This window comes from Bos taurus, chromosome X, assembly GCF_002263795.3.
Source record: "Bos taurus isolate L1 Dominette 01449 registration number 42190680 breed Hereford chromosome X, ARS-UCD2.0, whole genome shotgun sequence".
Classification (NCBI taxonomy): Eukaryota; Metazoa; Chordata; class Mammalia; order Artiodactyla; family Bovidae; genus Bos; species Bos taurus.
This window is the reverse complement of record NC_037357.1, coordinates 128954794-128980186: the sequence shown is the minus strand read 5'-3', so window position 1 is coordinate 128980186 and position 25393 is coordinate 128954794. Positions and strand designations below refer to the sequence as shown.

At 38.7% G+C, this 25393-nt stretch overlaps 1 protein-coding gene across 2 annotated transcripts in view; it reads left to right on the top strand.

Moving 5' to 3' along the window:
- Positions 1-547: 547 nt before the first annotated feature.
- The window catches only part of GLRA2 (glycine receptor alpha 2), a 208493-nt gene continuing 183647 nt past the window's right edge, over positions 548-25393 (top strand). The window contains exons 1-2 of one of the 2 annotated variants that reach the window (XM_005228450.5): positions 548-1409; positions 3508-3641. In XM_005228450.5, the coding sequence (XP_005228507.1) occupies positions 1342-1409; positions 3508-3641 (202 nt within the window). In that variant the 5' untranslated portion in view covers positions 548-1341. The remainder of the gene's footprint in view (positions 1410-3507; positions 3642-25393) is intronic. The other variant, NM_001192914.1, reaches the window with a different exon arrangement.

Below are 25393 nucleotides of genomic sequence, written 5' to 3'. Positions count from 1 at the left end.
GAAGAAACTCAACCTGCAGTCTCACCCTTCCTTGCTCCAGCTCTTACTGGGAGCCCTAGTCTAACCTTTAACCAGGGCAGGAAAAGATTGCTACTGCCCCCTGCCGGCCCATTTTGTTTTTTCTTTATTACAAATCCGTGACTTGAAGAGGATGCCCAAGGATTTTGAGCCGCTAAAGAAAGCTCAGCGAAGGGGCTTTCCCTAGTAAAGAAGTAGAGAGATTCTTTGGGAACAGGCAGCTAAAATCAAATGAAAACACTCAAGGGGCGAGGAAGGTATAAAGGGCTTATAAATTAAATTATCGATCCTCAAGAATCATTTTCTGCATATGGGTTTCTCTATGCCAAGGAAATGTCCCCTCCTTTCAGCACAGGATTCCTCTTTTGCCTCTAGGTTCCACTGATAAGGAGTAGACTACCCACTCCCCTACTGTAATTTCAGTACTATCGATTCTGTTCTCTGCTTCGCCCAATTTTCTTTTCCCACGCCTAGATCGTATTCCCTTCTTTTTTCAGCCTCAAACTCCCGTCCCGCCCACCCACCAACAGACTCGCATTTCCAGGAGCTCAGACCCTAGCCTCCTTCACCCTCTCCATCTATCCTGACCTCTGCTCCTCTCTGGTCATCACCGCACCCCTTCAGCAACCCTTCGCTGAACAGCCAGTCACTCCCTGCCTTCAAATAGCAGGCATGTCCGCTCTGGAATGCCTCTCCCCGACCCCCGCCCCAAGCGACTGAAAAAGGAAACATGCGCACTTCAGAGCTAGGAGCTGTCCGAGTGCTGAAATTTATCGGCTGGGTAAGATCACGTCTCCGTTTCTGTAGCCCTCATTCCAGCACAGGATCTCAGCAATTTTGCCCTCTTCTTCCTACCCACTCTAGCACGCAGAGTCCTTTCTTATCCCTCATTTGCAACTTCTTTTAAAAAGAGAACATTTTCTAGAGAAAAGAGATTCGCTAAATAGAAAGGACATAAAACAAAAGCCACTGCAACCGACTTCCAGCATGGCATTGTCACCAGCCCCCTTTGCATGGTGATGTGATTAAGGTAGCAGCATTTTTATTATTCAAGAAAAGCAGCTGGGGATCCATCAGTTCTAAGGCTTTGTCTCTCCTGGGTTAACTGATGGTCCTAAGCCCCCGTTTGACCTGACCATGATGCCTAGTACTGGCACTTTTTGTTTTTTCTCAGCAAACTGTACAAACCCAAATCTCTTTTTGATTTTCAAGGAAACTAGATTCCTGCCAAATTTTGAGTCTGGACAATAAATAGATACTTTGTCCTAGCTTCTTTCTGGAATCATTTCGGGAATATTTTCCACAAGCATCACAGATACAGGAATGAACCGGCAGCTAGTGAGCATTTTGACAACCTTGTTTGCATTTTTCTTAGAGACAAACCACTTCAGGTAGGTGAAACGACTTTGCATGCTGATATTTTCCACATGAAAACTGTTTGAAAGAGAATGTGCCATGTAATTTTTATCTATTTTCCTATGTCCTGGACCATATTATGCTAATTTTATAAAGGAGAGTTAGAGTTCTTTTGTTCTTTTAAAAAGCTTAATTATGGTGGGAAGGTGGTAAATTTTCACAAAGGCAAGTTTTACGATGCATAATCCTACTTTATGCACTTGAATGCTTTTTCACAGCCAATGTGGTATTAAGATACTCTGATGAGTTGCATGCTCTTTATATTTCTATATAATGGTGATTTTTTTTGTTTTCAAATTCTTCTGCAAGTCATTTAAAGGGATTATTGAATGCAATGCTTTTCATATGGTGCAACTGATTGAATTAATTTGCTAGGAGCATGCTCATTTTATAGAAAATATAAAAGAACCCAAATTCTTAGCCAACTTGGGACTTCTATTGTATTTCAATAACTAGATGCATACTATGAGAACTACAATTCAGGAAATTTCTTGAAACATCAAAAACATTTAAAAACTCATGCTATCACTGTAGTCTACTGTTCAATAAATTCAGAAATGTTATTGCCTATCAAAACTAAATTAATATGACATCTTTGTATTTATCCATGCATGAGAAATGGACTATGCATAATTAAAATAAGCAAGAAATCATTATTTGCATGCTTGCATTTTCTACTTAATTTATAAATCATTTAATCAATTGATACCTCAAAATATCAGATTATTAGCAGTAAGTGAAATAGCCATCCTAATAGCTAAGAGGTTCTGAGACAAGATAGAGATAAGAGATGTTCGTACAACAAAGTATAGGACTCTTCATTTAATTTTCACCAAATTTTATGGTATTTTTTCACAGAACCAAGAGAAATGGAACATATAGCAATAATGCTATGAGTACTGGGAAAACCCTCTATGTTCCTTTCAGGTTCACACCTCCTACTATGATTAAGAAAAATCGTAGGCTGGGTTTTATTAGAATCACCATCATCATCATCTTCATCACCACCATCACCATTATAATCAAATAATACTTGATTAATCAGATGAATCTGCTTATGGGAATGTGAGTATTTCTAGGTGATTGTATCAATTTTAACTTTTACCAAATGTCTGTATCATCTTTGCACTTATATTTAATATTACTTCTTTGAAAAACTGTCAAGAATGTGGTATTTTCTTAGTGATAAGAATTAACAAGATTATTTGTTAAACTATTGAAAATAAAGCTTGAAAATACATACTTTGTCGAAGAAATCAACATTCAGTCAACAACTATGTATTGTGAAAGAATTCATTACATTACAAACCAAATATGCTCTTTTTATAAGCCTTTTAAGGAAAATAGAAATCTGAGAAGTTGTCCAATTACCATTTAGTGTCTTAACAATGCAAAAGACAAACTGATTTAGAAGTTCTTTTTCATGAACACTTTACTAGAAAGTCAACAATTTAAATGCTAATATATAAATAACAATGATAAAATAGAAGTACAGACATGCTCACTGTTGACCTATTTTAGAAAGAAGTTAAATTTACAAGTGAAGATTTTCTTTTAGACAACACATTGAAAATAGCTGAAAGTTGGAACAGAATCTAGCAGGTGAGAAAATAAGCAATGGGATAATTAGTTCACGGTTTACTTTGTTCTGCCCATCTTATTATATATATGTAGAGGACTTACATTAGGGGCTGAAATGCTGGAAGAATATTTTGAAAGTCATGGGGAAAGGAGACAATCACATAAATTTTAGAAATTATCATTATTTCCCTGATGACACTAGAAAGAGCTTTATATATCCATAAAACGTATAACCTAAAGCTATGCATGCTGTGTCATCTTAAACATCTTATGGCAAAGTTTGGTAACTTAGGAAATATGACTCAGGATTTATACCACTTAAAGTTACCTCAAGACCATATACAAGTTAGGAAGTTGACCAAAAAGTTTATAATTTTTTTCTTATTAACATATCAAATATATTTATAAAACACAATGTCAAACATTGTGTGAACATTAGTTCTCAGGTGATAAGAATGGAATTGTTGCTAAAAGAGTTAATGATGTGTTTAGGGCGGCTTTCTGCAAAGACCATGACTCCAGGTCTGGAAAACAACCTTCACAGACCCTATCTCCTTCAGATTTCTTGGACAAATTAATGGGAAGGACATCAGGATATGATGCAAGAATCAGGCCAAATTTTAAAGGTAGGTTCCACTTAAACTTATGTTAATTAAGTCTATGGGAAGTCCAGATGCTTGAATACACTGAAAACAAGTTTTCAGGACTTTTTATTACGAAATGAAAACAAAAAGCACAGTATTCATTTCATTTTCCCATTCTTTCAAACTAGTTGATTTAATAGCTTAAATTTTATGTGTTGTTTGCACACAAACACATAAACTTGCAAAAACTTTCCTCATTTGTGTTATGTTCCACAAGGAAAACTAAAACCTGAGATTATTGCCACATTCCCTATGTTATCTTGAGTGGGAGTGTGACCAGAAACGAATATAAGAGCAAATGATGGATGTGATTCATATGAACGACTACACCAAGGTCTTTGGTTTGGGTTTTAAATACCTACTCCTAAAATGAAGTTTAAAATTCAATATATAACATGCCATTATATATACTTTCAAGCCCTCATTTTTAAACTTTGTAAGAAAAGGCTCTAATTGAATATATTACAAACTATTGGGTCCTCTTGTTTAAGCATTCTCATTGTTTATTTGAAATTATTTATCAGAAATTAACAAAGAAGATCATAGAATTGTAAAGTGCATATGTCAAAGATGGTGGATACTGTCTTTGTTTGATTAGAAACAAACCAAAAACTTTGGTGTTTTTGTATGTTTAGCATTACAAAAATGTAATTAATAGTCTGCAAAAATTACTTTTGATATATTTGATTAATTTTTATTCTGAATCAGAAAAATACTGAAATAAGAAAGAACCAGTTATTTATTGAATTGTTTTGATGTTTTAATTTTAAAACATATTTTAAATAAGTGCGTTTTATTTTGTAATTTAATTTAAAATAATGCTGTGTGAAATATTTATAATATTTTATAAAATGATAAACCTATCTAGGTATTATGTCATAATTCATGCATTGCTTTGGTTTTGCTTATTAACTATTTAATTGGATTGCTTTCCTTGAGGGTTAATTAATTTTTATTATTGGCAAATATGAGCATGAAAACTAAATTCTAAATTCCTACCTTTTTTAAATGTTGCACCTCTGAATATACCCAGTGAAGGGCACATTACTTAAAGAAACATGTAAGATTTTTGACAAAACATTTTGATTTATAGATTAAATATAAAAAAGAGACAACAGAACTTAGTTCAAAGCTCAATTTTCCTAAAAATTTTCATGTTCACCCCATTTCATATTAATTTTATGGTTACTGGAAGTCAATATTTGAAATGAAATCCTATGAGTAACTAGTTGAGAATCAGCTTTGTCAATGAGACTGCTCACTCATACATTTATTCACTGAGCCATCTAATAACTTTTTAATCTGAACTACATACAAAAAACTACTGCATGCTTTGAAAACTTGAGAGATGTAACAGGTTTGGATGCTACCACCACAAATTTCAGTGGAGAGAGCAGATGTTACATAAATACATGTATAATAATATAATACATAATACTAGATAGAAAGAGATATTAGGAAGTACAGAGAAAATACTACAGGATTCCAACAAAAAGAAAGATGATTTTCTATTAAGCTATTCATGGAAAATTTCATAGAGAAAGACCAGAGATGGAACTGTTTCAAGTTCATGAGAATCCTGTTTAATAGTAGTTATTAACATTATTTTCCAGAAATAATTTTTTGAAAGGGAAGAAAAGTACAAAGAGTAATAAAACAAACACCCATGTTGCTAGTGCTACTTTCAGTTCAGTTCAGTTCAGTTCAGTCGCTCAGCTATGACCGACTCTGCGACTCCATGGACTGCAGCGCGCCAGGCTTCCCTGTCCATCACCAACTCCCGGAGTTTACTCAAACTCATGTCCATGGAGTCGCTGATGCCATCCAACCATCTCATCTTCTGCCGTCCCCTTCTCCTCCCACCTTCAATCTTTCCCAGCATCAGGATCTTTTCTAGTGAGTCAGTTCTTTGCATCTACTTTAAGTGACCACAGAGAATAAGCAATACTTTCCACACCGTTTTTTTCTGGTTCTTTTGGGGATGTCACTCTTTGGAAATGACATTTCTCATGATTCTAAAGAATAAAGAAATGAGGAGAATATCAAGTATAGCAAAGCATGGCCATATTTTTTAGATCTGTCCTAAAGACCCAAGTACAGGATGTTTCAAAGACTTATCAAAGGGAAATAGGTAAATATAACTTAGGACTCTTAACATTAATGAACTTTACTGACTTTTCTCTCCCTTTCCCTTTAACTCTCACTTCAATGAACCCTGATACTCTTTCCTAAATGTTACTTAGATGGACTGTTTATATCAGAACAATTATAGAACAGCTCCCACAATTCTCTTTACTGTGAGGATTTTGGTTTTTCCTGGATGTAAAACATTCCCCACTATTTTAGACAGATGTGATCTTCCCTCATTAGTGTTCCCATGGAAGTTTATATGTCTAATATAGTTCTATTGCATATTTATGATTTATCAACCCATTGCCATACCACACCTTATTTTATATATATATATATATATATATATATATATATATATATATATATATATATAAAGAAACCCTCCTTTTCTCCAGAATGAGGAAATAAGGACCAAGAAAGAAAGGAAAATGCAGATCAATTTTTGAAAATTAGTGCTTACAATAAATTGTAGTAGAAGTTGAGGGCGGAGGGAACCTTTTTAAGAAATGAAGTATAATTCACTCATGGTATTTGTTAGTTTTAGGTGTACAGCATAGTGATTCAGGTTTTTTTGCAGATTACATTCCATTATAGGTTACTATCAGATATAGGTTACTATCAGATATTGGCAAGGGGTGGGAACTTCTGAGGAACCTACCAGTGGTTCTAGTGGCCAGCAAAGATGATTTTAGCTGAGTTGAGGAGAAAGAAATAAAATAGATAATAAGGAACTTGTAGCAATAAGGAGACTAGGAAAACAATAGTACTTACTATAGCTGATTAGCAATGTATCAATGAGAAATTTTATATAGTAGATAGATAGATATGAAAGGTGATTAGGAAATGTGATTGTATCTGGAATAGTGATAGACTCCCTGTAAATGCCCAAACCAAACTATGATCACAATAAACATGGTGACAATGAAGACAATGATACTGAAAATAACAATAATGATGATTAATAAGAATACAAAAGGGCAAAATCTGACCACAAGAATACAAGCAAAAGCCAAATATGGGCTGTTGAGGAAAAGGGAATGGCTTTTCTAGAAGCTGTAAGAAATAACAGCATATGTCTCTGTTTTCTTTGATGCCATGTACTGGCATGGGAAAAAAAGTGTATATGCACAATTTTTCTTATTGGAAGAAATTTTTCCTGCATACTTTCAAGTCAGTAAAATACTTCATGTCTATTCCATATCCCTAATGGGCTCTGAAAGATGTCATAATGGGCATATATACAAGAAAGGAAGATGGATGTATGCTAGAAAAGGGAGCCAGAAATGATTCAGACTTAGACTCTGTAATTGAGAGCCATTCTTAGAAACTATCAAAAAAAAAAAATAGCTTTTCTGATGTGCTGAAGCATAGTGTATAAACAAAGTCATGAGTCAGAGCTGCCAATTGCATTCCATCTATGAGATCCACAGAGACTTGGGTCAGATCTCGTCAAAACATAAATTTTGAAAATCCTCACTTCAGATAAAAACACAAGCTATATCTACTCACAGTTACCTGTGTTGAAACCATGGTAAATGTTGATTCTGTGTCAACAGAGAAGCCCTTTTCCCCACTTGGGTGATTTGTCTCATTCTCAGTTGATTTATCATGGTGTTATTCCATCATCCTATCAGATATTCCTTTGTCAGTATTATTGTATCTTGAAAATGCCACTTTAAACATTAAGCTTTTCAAGAAGCCAAATGAAATGCTCAAACCTGGGCAAAATGCATTAGTTCTGATTTTCTCTCTTTGAAACAAAGCCTTTATCTATTTTAACAAAATTTTCTTTGAAAAGAAAATTAACTTAGAGTTATATCCTAAGTTTCATCCCAATGTGAATAAATGCATTTCACCAGAACATTCATTTTGGGATAGGATCTGGAATAGATAATGCCAGGAGATAATTATTCCCTCCACTTTTTTGTTCATGCCATGCACACTGATTTTTTCCCCATATCTGGAGACCTAAATTTGAAAGTGTGATGTGTGACATTAAAACCTACATTTGCATGCAATATGGTTTCCTTTATTTCCCAAGGAGTTATCAGCTCAAAAGGTGTTTCAGATGCAAGTAAGAAACAGATTCACTTCCAAAAACCTCGAGGTCTTCAGGTTTCTCCCCTTGAAAAGTCTCTTGTCTGTAGCCAACAGGAGCTCACATCATGTGTTGTGCTTATCAACCCCTGTAGGGCATGGCCTGAGCATAAATGTCCAGCAGGGACACTTGGAAAGAGTGATTCTCTCAGATGGTGGTAATGAAGCCCTAGCACAATCATTTCTTTGATCACCCTGGTAGATGCAGGCATCAGATATTACCATGGATTCTGAGAAAAAGAATAGAATGCTTACAAGCATCAGAAATATTTTTTGCAGAAGTATTTGACTTGAATGCAGAAAGCAATCAAAACCTTCAGACACCTAAAAGGGTACAGCCATATTAGAATCACACAACAGGAGATAAAAGGGGGAACTGGTTACTGAAAGGAAAGTCTGGCTGTATCAAAGAGAAATTTATATATGATAGTTTTATTCAGGTATGATGTACATGAAGATTTTTGAATATCCAAAATCTACTAGCCGTGTCACAATTTAGTTTAGCTTCATTTGTATATACTACCCAGAGAAGGCAATGGCACCCCACTCCAGTACTCTTGCCTGAAAAATCCCATGGATAGAGGAGCCTGGTAGGCTGCAGTCCACGGGGTCGCTGGGAGTCAGACACGACTGAGCGAGTTCACTTTCACTTTTCACTTTCATGCATTGGAGAAGGAAATGGCAACCCACTCCAGTGTTCTTGCCTGGAGAATCCCAGGGATGGGGGAGGCTGGTGGGCTGCCATCCACGGGGTCGGGTCGCACAAAGTCGGACACGACTAAAGCGACTTAGCAGCAGCAGCAGTATGGGCCTCCAAGGTGCTTGTCAGGAATTTGAGGTAACATCAAGAAGGAGGCATCTACAGTATTCTAACACACTCAGGCAATGTCTACTCCAAAGTATAAGTTCATTTATTGAAGTATGTCTTCCATTCCATGGTGACAGAGTAGTAGAGTGGGAGGGGTCTTGGACTTGGATCCAGAAAACCCAGGTACATGTCCTGGTTCAGCCACTTTGGAGAAGAGATGTCTCCATCTCTCTGTGACTCAGGTTTTATTCTGACTTTGCTCGCCTCATTTGGGTTGTTCTGAACATCCAAAGAAATCATAAATCTGAATGCTTTGCTTCTAACTATTAAAATTATAACAAGTAATTTGTATTATTATTACCAGTCTTCCATTTCTCTTTTATAACTGACACTGACTATGTATTCTCAAAACTTACCCTTCATGGTGATTGGGTCCTTAAAAGTTGTTTGAATTTGTTTTAAATGGGGGAAAAAAAAGAGTCAAAGAAGTTCTAGCATTTTAGAGTCCTACCACAGTAACCAGGATGTAGATGTCATATGTCTCAGCTGGTTCTTTTTTTTACTAGTCCAGTGGGAATATTTTCAACCTGAGAGGGCTATTGCATATTCCTAAATATGAAACAAAGAGGGAGCCATTTGTGTGAAGGAATTATCTTTATCAAATCTTTATTCAAATCTTATCCTTTATTATTTTCTTAGATTCATTTTTTAAATGAACCAAGTAAAAGACATAGAACCAATTTTGCTTGGTCTAGAAAGGACTCTGATGAATTTGATGCAAGATATGTGACTGTCCTTTCTGATGTATTTTCTTGTCCAGTTACTGCAGTTGCAAGGGTCACTGCACAAACGTGCTGAATTGATTTCCAATTTTAGAATAAGTATTTTAAACAGAACATTTAGTCTCTGCAACATGGCAGGTTAAGAGCACTGGAAATGGAAGCCCATAATTTAGTTTTTGAGAATGTATTGCTCCTTGGTTGATTCTGTGTGACTTCATATCCTTAATTTTCATTATTGAAAGAGCCTAAACATTTTATCCTGAGTTCTATAGTGCTTTCTGTTACTCCCCATGCTGAAGAACAATCAGTCCATTTTGTTGATAATCTGAGACCTTGTTTTAAGAAATAATGGCATATATATCAGGGTGTCTCAGTACTTAAAATGTGGACATTATAATGTGTCTAGTTGATATAATCAGGTTTAGAGAAAAATAGTTATCACCTTGTTCTTGGTGCTGTTGGATCAGACATGTTTGGTCTTAAAAATGAAAATATAGTTGATTAAGCCTCATTATAAGGTCTTTGGAAGCATTCTGTGTTCTCCTCGGAGTTAACACCTAAGAGGCTGTCTTGACTGTAGGAGGCAACGTTTTCTCATTGACTTTTTTCTTGAGAGGACTACTCTGAACACTTGTCACTGATTGCAGATACTTTAAGCCATGTGAAGCTCACTACAAGAGGGACATGAGTAAAAAGAATAGGTCTCTAAACTGGTGTTCTTAACTGTGAAGGACCTGTAGGAATAAAGTAACTAGATCTCCATTTTGGAGTTCTAGTCTGGCTAGCCAACCAAATGTGGTCGGGGGCAAGTACAAGAGGGAAACTGGACACTCTCTCTGACTCATGTCCTGGCTTATGCACCCTCCACTCCTTTATAAAGTACATGAGTACACAAAACGGTGGCTCTGTTCCATTAACATATCCATCCAAGAGGGAAAAATCAAATCCCGGGTCACGTCAAAATGTGGAAACCGAATAGGCAGTTACCATGAATGTGACTGAATAAGTCTTGTTTTCTATTTTTTTTTTTCTGTTGGGAGATGGCTCATACTTTCTTGAGGAAAAATAAGCTACACCTGCCCATGCATTGTCAAAGCAACAGAATAAATTTGCAGCAAGGGAGCACAAAAAATTACATGTAAAGGTTTTCCATCTTTATATTTCTATCTAAACACACAATTCTTTTGTTTATTCCTTTAATAAATAAGCAGTGAGCAGTATCTATGTGCCAGGAACCATGTTCCTTGCTAAGTATACAGTGGTAAACAGAAAGTTAAGCTTTTAAATGTCAGTTCTCACTTTTGTAAAAGCTGGAATATAATTTGTAAGTTTAATGCTGTACCATCCAGGATCTTTGCAGGAAAGAGACGGCACATTCCAACTGGGTGTGGGAGAGTTTGGAAAAAACCAATCCCTAAAGGGAGAATGTAGTACTCTGGGACTGTCAACAGTAGACCTGAAGAGGCAAGAAAGGGAGTAGCTGCCAGAACCTCGAGAAAGTGGCTCGAAAGAGAAGCCACGCAGTGAGATCGAAGGCGCAATGGAGCCAGTCTGTGCTGGCTTAGCAAGGAGGAAGCTGTGGATAAATATTCTGACCTCACTCTCCTCCTGCATTCCATTTTCTTGTGGACCCTCTCGTTGGCCAAATCCAACTAGAAGTCTGAAGGCAAGGGAGCTCAATGATGCCAACCCAGAAGGTCAGCTTCCCAGAGTACAGAGAAGAACAAAAAAGAGAAGACAGAATCTCGAGATGGGTGGGGAGTGGAAGGTAATCAGCATGAAGTCAGCTTATGAGCAAAGCCACCCTTCAACTTCGGGTGACCAAACAGACAGTTCCCAAACTGACAATAGGTTTAATAAGCCTTCCTTTGTCACTCTCGGGAAAGGATGGAAATGAAAACGGGATGCCACCTGGACATATTATCCCGATAGATACATGATACCTCCAAAAGCAGAGAAGAGAGAGGAAGATAATGGAACGTGATAGTTCTATTTCCTAAACAGATGAGTTAAAGAGGCGCAAAGGGGTGGTGGCAAAGAGGGAAAAAGGGAGGAGAGAGAGGTCTTCCTGTGGAATATACAAAAATAATTAATATTGTTTCCTTTCTCTCTGATTTGACATGTTTATATGTTTGCTAATATTGTTGTGTTTGCCCCTCAGTAATCCGCCCCCCTCCCCTGCCCCAGGCTTCCCACGCTGGAATGTGTTGTGGGCTTAGATTTGAAGCACAAGATTTAAATGCCAAGTCTCTTGGGGCAGCATTTCTGAGACACAGCCTTTCCTCCTTGCTCTTCTGTCTGTACAGAGCTGAAGAAGAAGTGTTAGATGCCTAGGGGCAGAGAAGTGTGTATTCTGAGGAAATGGTGGGTCTAAGGGACAGTTGCTTGTTTTCCACTCTTGGTTGGTTTGATTACTGCACCTGAAATACAGCTACTTATCATGGCAATTCTAACTACTTTAGGAAAACCTCAGAACCACTTTACCACCTAATTTTTCTTTCACTTTTAAAACCCAAGTGTACATAGAAGATAATATAATCTATCTTCTTCTGATTTATTTACATTTAAATACTTCAAGATGTGGGTTTCTAAGAACAAATTCACGCCCGACAAGGCAGCTGAGATTTCTTTTATCAGGCTTTCTCTTAGCAATAGATAAAGCACCCTTCCCCCTTAAATGTATTCAGAAAACAAGGAGTCTGTTTATTTAGCTTTGAATCTCCAAGTCTGAAAAGTGAAGGATACACACATTTGGTAAACCACACTGTAACAACCCCAGTAGGATGATAATTCAGGATAATTTATACATATACTGGAGTTCTCACAGTGAATTTCTCATATTCTACTTTTTCTTTTGAATTAACTGTGGTTTTAATACGTGAATGTTTTATAGAGTATGCCAAGTCAAATGACTTAGGATTTAATGCTAAACCAAACTGGCAACCAGTCAGATGTGTTTCTCAAACCACGCTTTTCAGAACACCTGCTTTAGAGCCCTGTGAGTACTGTTAAAAGGGCACATGGCTGGTCCCACCTTTCCAACTCTACCTCTCTAGAATCAACGAATGATGGGATGTTTAAACACCCACTTTAACAAATTCATTACTCCCTATAGTTTAAGAACTACAGGTCCAGAGTGAGAAATTTTGCTCCCGTAGCTGAAGAATAATATCTTCCTTATAGTATTTTCCCCCAAGATACTGTGTGCCAGTATTGCCTTACCAAATAAAGGTGGGGGACATCCTACAAGAAAAAAAATCTAAACTGAGACTCATGATGCCTTGTTTTAATTACAGTTTTGCCTGCTGTGACCTAGAGCATTGCCACCCAACCTCTCTGGGATTAATTCTTGTCATCTCCAAAATAAAAGACTTGGACCAAGATGTCTGTTTCACTTCTAATTTGGATAGTCCCTAGTCTTTACAGTCTAAGTGAATATTTTTGAGTATGTCCCTTTCTAAATTATTGATTCACCCACAGAAGAGCTTGGATGCAACCAATCTTCCCAGAGAACTGGTCTCTGAGAAATTGTTCTGCCCAGAATTCTTTACAGTTGCTTATATCTTATTTCAACTCGCAATACTTCAAGGATGATCATTATTCTCCAGAAGACTCTGGAAGCTTCCAAGAGGATTAGTGAAGGAATCAGCCATTCACAACTTTTTTTCTTGCTCTTAAAAGGTTTGCATGTAGCAAATTCATGTACAGAGGCTGCTTCTAGGAAAAGTAGCTATCGTGTTTCTTTAGTTCAGCATCTGGTCAAAGATGTTTCTCAAGACACTAGTTCCATGAAATGTTCTCAGATATAAGGTTTAAAATGTAAAATAAGAATGGAAATTCTGCAAAACATCCTCTAAGAGACTCTAATATTCATTAGCATGTTAAAATGTTTTGAAAAAAAGCTACAGTAAAAATATACAAATAAATATTTTAAAAACTTTTATTTGTAACACAAGGGCTTATCCTTCACTTATTTGATCATAGATTCCTTAAATGAGTAACATTCTCAGGAACTAGTGTTTTACAGACTGTACTTTGGAAAATGTGGTCTTGGTAAAAACTATGGGACCAACTGAAATTTTTTTTAACATGAAAATAGCTGCTGCTGATGGGAAACCTACTTATATATATATATAAAATATGATTATCTGCTAGAAAGATAATATTCATAAGAGTAGGAAGGCCCCAGAATTCAGTAAACATGGCTTTTGTTTTGATACATGGTCAACATTAGCATTCCGATGCCACAAGAGAATTACGATACAAGTTAGATTATTATTGCAGACTATTTATCTCCTGCTTCATTTACATGAATAAATAAGCAAACAGTAGCATTTTGAAAAAACAAACATTGAAAACAAAAGAAAAGACATTTGTCAGTACAGCAAAATACTTTGATCTGATAATCACCTTCTGTTTTAGTCTTTATGATTCTTAAATGCTGAGTGACAAATATACACTTAAATAAGTGACCTTTAACCTTGAACTAAAGACTTTTTTTTCAGCAGAACATAACAAAATTTCATGGCTACATGGAAAATTTCCTTTTGGATTGCCATTCTCTTTCAGGCAGTTTTCCAAGATGAATAAATCTCGTATGATTTCCATTCCACTGTTTGTTAAGAATTTTTTTCCCTATTACTTCTTTGAAATTAAAAAAATTTGAATGCATACTATAAAAAAACTTCTTTTAACAATTGAAATTATGCAGTATTTATCTCAATGTGTGTAGATTTAGGGTTAAGGTATTCATAGTACTAAAATATATTCTAAGTTGGTCTGCTCAAAATTGATGCTTCATGTGCTGCTGCTGCTGCTGCTAAGTCACTTCAGTCGTGTCCAACTCTGTGCGACCCATAGATGGCAGCCCACCAGGCTTCCCGTCCCTGGGATTCTCCAGGCAAGAACACTGGTGTGGGTTGCCATTTCCTTCTCCGATGCATCAAAGTGAAAAGTGAAAGTGAAGTCGCTCAGTCGTGTCCGACTCTAGCGACCCCATGGACTGCAGCCTACCCGGCTCCTCCATCCATGGGATTTTCTAGGCAAAAGTACTGGAGTGGGGTGCCATTGCCTTCTCCGGATGCTTCATGTAGTTAGATATAAATTCCCAGGAAGAACTATTGAAAATTGTTTTCAAAGAAGATAGATGCAGAAAGAGAAATGTCTTTGAAATATCACTAAATGTCTTGAGAAAAGAGTTACCTATATATAAAAGTTTTTAATTACTAGTTCTTCCCTTATACTTTCTCTGAATTTGTCAAATAAACAACTGATTTTTTTCTTCCTGTTTCTTATTTCAAGGTCTTAGTAAAATTTGGAAAACAAAGTAGGGGGTGGGAAAATACTAAACCTGTGCATGTGTGCTCAGGCATATCTGACTCTGCGACCGCCAGGCTCCTCTGTTCATGGAATTTTCCAGGCAAGAATACTGCAGTGGGTTGCCATTTCATACTCCAGGGGATCTTCCCAATCCAGGGATGGAACTCACATTTCTTGCATTGGCAGGTGGATTCTTTACCATTAAGCCACCAGGGAAGCCCAATACTAAAGCTCCCTTAGCCTGAATGGCTCCTGATCCACATCATTTACAATTGACTCTTGAACAATGTGGGGCTGGGGTGCCAAATCCCAGCAGTTGAAAGTCCATGTGTAACTTTACAGTGGGCCCTCTGTTATTCAAGTTCTGCATGGGTGGATTCAACCAAAGAGAGTGGGTTGTATACCACTAGTAGGCTTTTATTGAAAAAATATTGCATATAAGTGGGTCCATATAGTTCAAACTCATCTTGTTCAAGGGTCAACTGTATCTCATACAGTAGATGAAGACACATTGATGATGGAACTGCTACACATTCTATAGCAAACAAGCCCCTTATTTGAAACATTGCTTCAAGGTATCCATGTAATGGCATTGGTGCTGATATTCCACTGTACAACCCACAGATAATGGAACAGCAATTTTTCAGCTTTTCTGGTCATTGAGGGCTTCCCTCATAGCTCAGTTGGTAAAAAATCCACCTGCAATGCAGGAGACCCCGGTTTGATTTCTGTGTTGGGAAGATCCACTGGACAAGGGATAGGCTACCCATTCCAGTATTCTTGGGCTTCCCTTGTGGCTCAGCTGGTTAAGAATCCGCCTGCAATGCGGGAGACCTGGGTTTGATCCGTGGGTTGGGAAGATCTCCTGGAGAAGGGAAAGGCTACCTACTCCAGTATTCTGGCCTGGAGAATTCCATGGACTGTATAGTCCATGGGGTTGCAAAGAGTCAGAAACGACTGAGCAACTAGCAATTTTTCAGCTTTACTGGTCATTGAAGGTTGGTATAAATTGGACCTAGCAGAGGAACTGAGTGAAGATGAAGTATAAAGAAGTGATTTAGCACACACACAGCTTGCTTGCTCTGTCTTCAGATTTTGTATCATATAGCCTGAGTGCCTGACTCAGATTCATTGCTATCATTTGCTTCCAGTATCAATGCAGCTTCTACATTTCTAGGAGGCAGATAGTGGCATTATACTGGGGGATGAGGAGATGGCTTTGCTGAATCCTAGTTATAGAAGTCATGGGATATGAAGATACGGATAACATTTTCCCTAGTATTTTCTGAAACTTGATAGTAAAATGATGTATGTAGTGTCTTCTCAAAGTATAAAAATTTAAGAAGAGATCATCTCTGTTTGAAAAGAAATGTCACAGAGGTCCAATGCCACACCTTGTGAATAGAAAGCCCTGGCACCACAATTTCTATTTTTTTCAGGAAGGTGTTTTTTTAATAGATAAAATGCCACTCTGCTTGTTCTCTCTAAAATTTGAGGTCATAGCTTGTTAACAATAAGGTTGCTATACTACTCAGCATTTATTTTCTCTGGAATATTCCTATTTTATTTTCTTGAGTTAGTGACCTCTCTGTGACCAGTGGCATACTTGACCTGACCCTTGCTAGACTAATCCTATATTATCAGACATGTTTCTCTAGTTCGAAATAGGAGGAATTACCCACAGTCTGGGATATGTATTCCTTTTATTTCCCCCAAGCACCTACATTTCCGATATTCACATTTGTTTATTGTGCACATATGCCTCATTTAAGCTCATCCTTTATTCAAATCTTCAGAGCAAATATTCCCACTTAAAACTCAGCAGGCAGCTTCCTGTTCCACAGATTTGATGCCAACCAAGTTTGTAACATGGAGGGCTTTCAGCAAAATGTATAAATCTCTGACTTGGGGCAAATATCCCAAAGCCCATAAAAAAAGAATTTCCTCAGCAAGAGAATACACTTGTCTCAAGGGGAAAAATTCCACATTTCTACTTGTCAACAAGACTTTGCAAATGGCATAATCACATACACACACAGACACACACACAGACACATTTTTTATTTCCTGCCTATGGCAAACGGGGCTTGCAGGAGCCCCTGGGTGAAAAGGCTTCTTTAGCACCCATTTGCCTCAACTGTATTCATTTAAGAGATGTCAGTGTACAATTAACAGCAATATGGCTTGTGTGAAGGAATCTTGGAAGAACTCAGTGGAAGTGGATGAACATGTGAGGTGTCCATGGCTGAGTTATGTGTCCTTTACCATGAGACCTTCCTCACTCCTCCATACATTGAAAGAGCATAATTATTACATAAGAATCTGAAACCAGATGCTAATAACATCTGCCACAATAAACTGCATATGTAAAGTCTCAAGGAAGCAAGTATCACCTCAGTGTCTAACTTTCCACATACATGTCGGAACAAATTATCTGCTTCAGTGATGAAGCAAAGCAGTTGAAGGTATTAACAAAAAGTATCCATTAGTGACATCATGCAAAATTCCATATAAATCACAGAATAATGCCTCTGAAAAAAGTCACAGACTTTTGAGGGAGATGTGGCAGGTGCAAATAAAGCAAAGAATTATAGCATGAATAATAAATAGATTCTTAAGGAAAGCTAAGATCAGAAATAAACTCTTATACTTTTTTTAGAAAATCCATAGTGCAGCTGCTCTGGGGTGCCTGATTGGCTATGTCTCTATCTGAATGCATAGGAAAAGCAAGCTGAACTGTCATTCGAGGGAGTAAAGAGCTCAAAATACTAGTATCCTTGAATTTCTAGACCCTTCCATGACTCTTAAAACTCTCCTGGGACTTCTCATCACTTCCAGATAAAGTCTATACACCTGTACATGGCTTACTGGGGTTTTCACGGTTAGAGTTTAGACTACATCTGTTTGAGGTTGGGTTTCTGAGAAGCAGATGCTGTGTGGAAGTGATTTATTAAGGACAACTGAGCAAGGGAGACATATAAGAGAGTGATGAAATTAGACAACAACGGGCGGTAAAAACCCAGTTAAGAGCATGATCTCAAGCCAAGCCCAATAGTAGGTGAGTGTGACCTGATCCCTCAAGGGAACTCTGAAGTGTAAGATATACCCCAGAGTTGTTCTGACTAGAGATAAGAGAGCTGACTATTCATATCCCCTCTGTTAGTTATTGGGTAAAGATGGCTCTCAGGATGCGTATGGGTGGGTGGGGAGAGTAAATTCCCAGATAGAAGGTGGGTAAAGTGAGCTTCCCTGGTGGCTCAGAGGTTAAAGCATCTGCCTGGAATGCGGGAGACCTGGATTCGATCCCTGGGTCGGAAAGATCCCCTGGAGAAGGAAATGGCAACCCACTCCAGTACTCTTGCCTGGAGAATCCCATGGAGGGAGGAGCCTGATAGGCTACAGTCCATGGGAGTCTGACAGGACTGAGCGACTTCACTTTCACTTTCAAAGTGAGTTCCAATAGCTCTGGAACAGCCCTCTGTAAGAAACCACATGTTCTGGCTGCTGCTGCTAAGTCGCTTCAGTCGTGTCCGACTCTGTGCGACCCCATAGACGGCAGCCCACCAGGCTCCCCTGTCCCTGGGATTCTCCAGGCAAGAACACTGGAGTGGGTTGCCATTTCCTTCTCCAGTGCTTGAAAGTGAAAAGTGAAAGTGAACTCTCTCAGTCGTGTCCGACTCTGTGCGACCCCATAGACGGCAGCCCACCAGGCTCCCCCGTCCCTGGGATTCTCCAGGCAAGAACACTGGAGTGGGTTGCCATTTCCTTCTCCAATGCATGAAAGTGAAAAGTGAATGTGAAGTCGCTCAGTCGTGTCCGACTCTTCATGACCCCATGGACTGTAGCCTACCAGGCTCCTCCGTCAATGGGATTCTCCAGGCAAGAGTACATGTTCTGGCTACTGGAAGCAAAAGCATGACATTTTGCCACATGCAGCAACATGGATGGACTTGGAGGGTATTGTGCTTAGATAACTCAAACAGAGAAAGACAAATAGTGTATGATATGACTTACATGTGGAATCTAAAAAATACAACAAACTGAGGAATATATAAAAAAAGAAGCAGACTCACAGATCTAGAGAACAAACTCTTGGTTGCCAGTGGGAAGAGGGAACAGTAAAGGGGTAATATAGGCATAGTGGATTAAGAGAAACAAACTATTATGTAGAAAATAAACTACAAGGATATACTATACAACATGAGGAATACAGCCAACATTTTTAATAACTGTAAATGGAATATAACCTTAAAAAATTGTGGAATCCTATATTGCACACCTGTGCGTGCATGCATGCTCAGTTGCTCAGTCGTCTGCGACTCTTTGTGACCCTATGGGCAGTAGCCTGCCAGGCTCCTGTGTTCATGGGATTCTCCGTGGGTTGCCTTGCCCTCGTCCAGGGGATCTTCCTGACCTAGGGGTCAAATCCCGACCTCTTATGTCTCCTGCATTGGCAGGCGGGTTCTTTATCACTGGCACTGCCTGGGAAGCCCTGTACACCGTAACTAATATTTTACATCAACTCTACTTCAATTTTCCAGAAAAAGCATACCGAGGTGAGGGGTGCACAATGATACATGGGATCCAAGGGCCTTGGGGGAGTATCAATATCATCCTCTTCAACGTCATTATTCCGCATCCCAAGCCATGCCTTCCCACTCTGTTCCAACCTTAATACCCTGTTTCCTGTTCCTCACACTTTTCATTGTTGTGCTTGGCACTTTCGTTTCCCTTTACCATGCCTGCCTTTTCACCAGTCTAATTCTTACTCATCCTACAGACTTCAGCATCAGTTCCATTTCCTCTAGAAAGCTCCCTTTAAACTGCTCAGTCCACCCTCTCTTACATGCGCAGTCTACAGTCTCTCTTGTGACTGGCTGCTTCCTTGTCCCTTCCCCTCCTAGACCAGGTCAAGGAGGCCATAGACTGGGCTTATCTCATTCTTCATTGTTTACCTCCAATACATGACAGTAGATAAGGAGCCAATAAACAAGTATCAAATGAATATAAGAATTCATAACACCTATTATTAATCCCAGAATCTGAAGAGGTGGCTGGGTGTGAGCAACGGAACTAAAATAATAAGTTATTATCTAACATTTGTGATTCTTTCAAAATGCATGAAGTCTTTTCCCATATATTATCTCATTTCATTCCTTAGGCATTTCTCATAATGGAAAGCAGCTGTAATTTTGCTCATCATTCTTGCTATTTAGTCGGGGGTGGGGGTGGGGGTTATCTTATTGCCAGACAGGATTTAGATCAACACTGCTCTCCAGATACATAAAGCCTAACCTGGAGAGGAATATCAATGACACTCGTTCTTGACCTGCAATACTTTATTGAATGTATTTGTAACACAGATGTCCCCCCTTTTCTATATTACAGAATGATTCTAATTTATCTTCAAAGCTGCAGGGTTTTGTGTATTTCCTGTCTTTGTAGGAGTTTAACAAATGTTTAATCCTGAATGAATGGATTCATTCGCATATAGATACATATCAAGCATTTACTACACACATGGCATTGTACTAGGTATGAAGTAAAGGAGAATTAAGAATTGTTAATGTACCAGCATTCTTATCCCCAGCCTTTCTATCCAACCCCTTCTACTTTACCACTATTCCAGGACCAACATCCCATGTATAAAAAGCTTTATTTCCTATAACCAATACTGAATAGGGATGTATGGTGGCATTAAGGTTACCCAAATAGAATCCACTGGCAACTCTCCTCTTCAGTGCTAGAAATGTTTAGTAAATAAAATCAATATAACCAATTGTTAATTTCCAACTGCTAAAGTAATGCTTGATGAGGGTGAAAGAGGAGAGTGAAAAAGCTGGCTTAAAACTTAGCATTCAAAAAACTAAGAGAATGGCACCCAGTCCCATCACTTCATGGCAACTAGATGGGGAAAAAGTGGAAACAGTAAACGGAAAAAACAGAAAAAGTGGAAACAATAAATAAGACTTTATTTTGGGGGGCTCCAAAATCACTGCAGATGGTGACTACAGCCATGAAATTAAAAGACACTTATTCCTTGGAAGCAAAACCATGACAAACCTAGATAGCACATCAAAAAGAAGAGACATCTCTTTGCCAACAAAGGTCTGTACAGTCAAAGCTATAGTTTTTCCAGTAGTCATGTAGGGATTTGAGAGTTGGACCATAAAGAAGGCTGAGTGCCAAAGAATTGATGCTTTGGAACTGTGGTGCTGAAGACTCTTGAGAGTCCCTTGGACAGCAAGGAGATCAAATCGGTGGATCCTAAAGGAAATCAACCCTGTGTGTTCATTGTAAGGACCAATGCTGAAGCTGAAGCTCCAATACTCTGGCCACCTGATGCGAAGAGCTGACTTATTGGAAAAGACCCTGATGCTCGGAAAGATTGAGGGCAAGAAGACATGGGGGTGGCAGATGATGAGATGGTTAGATAATATCACTGATTCAATGGAAATGAGTTTGAGCAAACTCCAGGAGATAGGGGAGGACAGAGGAGTCTGGCATGCTGCATTCTATGGGGTTGCTAAGAGTCGGAAACAACTCAGCGACTGAACAACAACAACGCAATGCCAGATTTACTGGCATCGTGGTTATAACATTTAACTCCTTCCAACCAGTGAGCTTGTGGTTGATTCTTCTAAAGAATTCTCCTTTTGGGCTTCATCTGCCATTCTCATCAAAAATTGAAAAGTGGTTCTCAAGCTATGGGATTGTCCCAGATTATGTATTAATGAACCAAAAATCTTTATAAAATCTGGGAAGTCCAACTAAGGCAGCTTCCACTGATGATAATGTTAATATTTCTCTGGAGCCCTTTACATGTAAGAGCTCAATCTACAGAGGAGAAAAAGAAGTAGTTGTAGGCTTCATATACAAGGTGATGTTTTAATTGGGTCTTCAGAGATGAGTAGGCATTCAAGGAATGGAAAAGGGAACTTCAGGTAGGGAACTCTCATGTCTGGAAAGAATTTGGCTAGTTTGGGGGATAACAAAACATGAGTATACCCAAAGAAAGTAAAAGGAGGGAAGTCATAAAAAATGAGGCTAGAGAATAAAGCTAGTTAGAGCTAGAGGGTCAAGTTGATTATTAAGGCATTCAGATCTAACTGTAGGTAACAGGAAGGCACAGCAAGATTTTTAAGCAGAGAAGGGGTATGATTAGATGTAGATTAGATTCTAAGAAGATAATTCAAGATGCCTTTAGAAGGATATACTAGAAAGATGGTGGGTCAGTGTATCATGACAATCATTCACAAGAGAGAAATGATGAAAGTTCAGGCTTCAGCTGTGGGGTTGGAAAGGAGAGGCTAAATTAACAGGATAAAGTGAAAGTGAAGTCGCTCAGTCATGTCTGTCTCTTTACAACCCCATGGACTGTAGCCCTCCAGGTTTCTCTGTCCATGGGATTTTCCAGGCAAGAGTACTGGAGTGGGTTGCCATTTCCTTCTCCAGGGGATCTCTCCGACCCAGGGATCGAACTCAGGTCTCCCGCATTGCAGGCAGACACTTTACCATCTGAGCCACCAGGGAAGCTAATTAACAAGATAAATGGAAGTTAAAATGCATTAAAAAGGATATAGAGGGTACAAGAGGAAGAGTAATGTTTGACTCAAGGTTCCAAGTTAGGCAACTGAGCAGATGATGCTCTCATTTGCTCAAAGAAGAGATGTTAAAGGAGGAAAATGCTGAGGAAGATAATGAGTTCAGTTTTGAGCATGTTTTTCAGATGACCGCCACAAATTCATGTGTCTAATCTGCTGTTGAAAATATTAATCTAGAACTAAAAACAGATGTTGGGGCTATCAATGCAGGGATGGAGTCATCAGATCATGATAGTATTAATTCAGATCACTCAGTGCAAATGTGTAGAATGAAGAGGGGAGTAAGGATGAGACTTCCATGAACATGACCATTGATGGCATGGGGACGAAAGAAGGACTGGACAAGAAATACGAACACATGGTCAGAACATCTGGAAGAGAATCAGGAAAAGATGTAGTCATTGATGTCAAGGAAAGAGAAAGCTTTTGGGTAAGGAAATCAAACCTGCCAAATGCAGCAGGAATGCTGAACAGAAAGAGGTAAGGAAATGGGCAACTGGATTTGGTCAGTGGGACATTTTTAACCTTAGTGAGGGTGATATCTCTAGAGCAGTGAGCCCAAAGCCCAGATTGTAGCTGGTTATAGAGTGAATGAGATCAGAGAAAGTGGGAGGAAGTGTGTGTGTAGATTCCTCATTTAAAAGACTAATGCCAGCCAGAAAAAGGGAGATTAGATATTAATTTACAAAGTTTGAGGGAAGGGAAGTTTTTTGTTTTGTTTTTGTTTTTAATATTAAATGGCCTCTTTTCTTGGTGAAGCAGTGCTCTGTCATCTAGCACAGATGGGCAACCACCACCAGCTGGGCTGGCTGGTCCTGAGTACAGTAAGCATGAAGCTAAAAAAGCGCTAGGCCCTTGGTCGGAGAAGGCAATGGCACCCCACTCCAGTACTCTTGCCTGGAAAATCCCATGGATGGAGGGGCCTGGTAGGCTGCAGTCCATGGGGTCGCTAGGAGTCGGATACGACTGAGCGACTTCACTTTAACTTTTCACTTTCATGCATTGGAGAAGGAAATGGCAACCCACTCCAGTGTTCTTGCCTGGAGAATCCCAGGGATGGGGAGCCTGGTGGGCTGCCGTCTATGGGGTCGCACAGAGTCGGATACGACTGAAGCGACTTAGCAGCAGCAGCAGCAGGCCCTTGGTGCTTTGTCTTGATGTCCTTCTTTACCATCAGGACAGACCACCCAGACATTCAGGAAACACTTGTAAAATTTAAATACATCATAAAATAGAGTTTTCTATGAAAATGTACTTCTCAGTAAGCTTCTTGAGTAGGAAGAATTTTTTCATGTATTTTAAATGTAAGACTCACAAGATGAAGACAGAAGTATCAGATGCAATACTCAAACAGAAGATGAGGGGAAGTAAAGGGGCTCAGGGTCCAAGTTATCCATCATCTTCCTTCTTGACCAACACTTCACTACATCCGTCCATATACTTTGTACCATTTTAATTGTAGAAGCTCAGAAAGCATTAATAATAACGTTATTTATTTATATTATTTGAGTCCTTACCATGTGTTAAGCATTCTTCTAAGTACTTTGCATATTAATTCATTTAATCCTCCCAATAACTTTACAGAGAAGTACATGCATGTTATTATTATCTCTGCTTTAGAGATAAAGAAACTGGTAAAAGAGAGCCGATGTGTTTGCTCATGATTATGTGGGTAATAAGGGTGCAGAGCTAGCTTTCAATTCCAGGCCATCTGGCAGGAGTCCATCCAGTTACCAGTGGTAAAGGCCTAGAAGATTTGTCTATTGTACACCAAGTTCATGAGTTCGCCTTATATCTGTTTCTTAATTACAGAGCTATGCTAGGAGCTACGAGTCTGGAGGCCTGCAAGAGCCTTTGAACATTTTGCTTCAGAATCTGTTTATTATTCAAATTTGCATCCTCAGATTCAAGCACATTATTCATCCTCCATAAATGTTTGATGAATAATTAAATGAATGAGAAAAGCTGATTCCTCTCCAATCACCCAACAGCTTTCTACTTGGAATGTATTGGAACCAGCTTGTAGATCGTTTGAGGGAGAATGGGGGAGGCAGTTAGTGGCTGAGCAAAGGAGATGGGATACAGCAACTGCTACCTTGATGGGTTACACATTCTGTGATTCTGTCTCTGACTAATGGCATTTTGTAATCATTTACATCTCCTTTCAGTACAAATGTGTGAGGCATTTAAATATATTTCAGGAAAATGCTGACTATGACATACCAAAAGCATGTCCTTCCATCTGGCATTTTTCTCTAGTCCTATAGTCTGCTTCCTAGCGCAGTTTACTATCTGGGCTCTAGGAATGTTTTCATTTAATAATCTCAGTCGTTTGGGTGTAGTGGGAGAAAATGCTAAGTCTGAGACCAGAAGCTTGCAATTTGATTCTCTTTATGATTACTTTCCAACATATATGAGGAGTCCAAGCCTGCCAAGGAAGAGAGGAGGGAATGTTCTGAGTGCAGCTTACTTGCTAGGATAGCAGTGTTAAAGAATTGAGACTGTTACCGGAAACAATGTAAATGGCTGTTTCTCAAACAGAGGGAGTACTCACTGCTTATGTACAAAGTCAAGTTTACTTTGTAGCAAGCTACAAATGAACCACAAAGTTTTGTGCCTAATTTACAGGGGCTTTGGGAACTTACTGAAAGCAGTATCAGACAACCCCAGTCTTCTAGCAATGTGATGTCTTGTGGAGCAAATGAAATTGCACACAGAAAACAAGTCTGAGCAACATAAGCCAATTCTTGTTGTATAAACAGGCAGCTACATAGGGAATGATGCCATGGAAACTAGGAGTTCTATGTAAGTGGAGTTCATGGCTCAAGTATAAGGAAGAGGTAGGAAACAAGTGAGGGTGTGAAGTGCAGGTGGGGTTTACAGAGACAACGGCGTGCATCATGACGTGCCAAGTAAATGTTAAGTGTGTTACACGCACGATCTCATTTATTCCTGACAAAATTGCAAAGTACCACTGTTATCAGTTCCTTT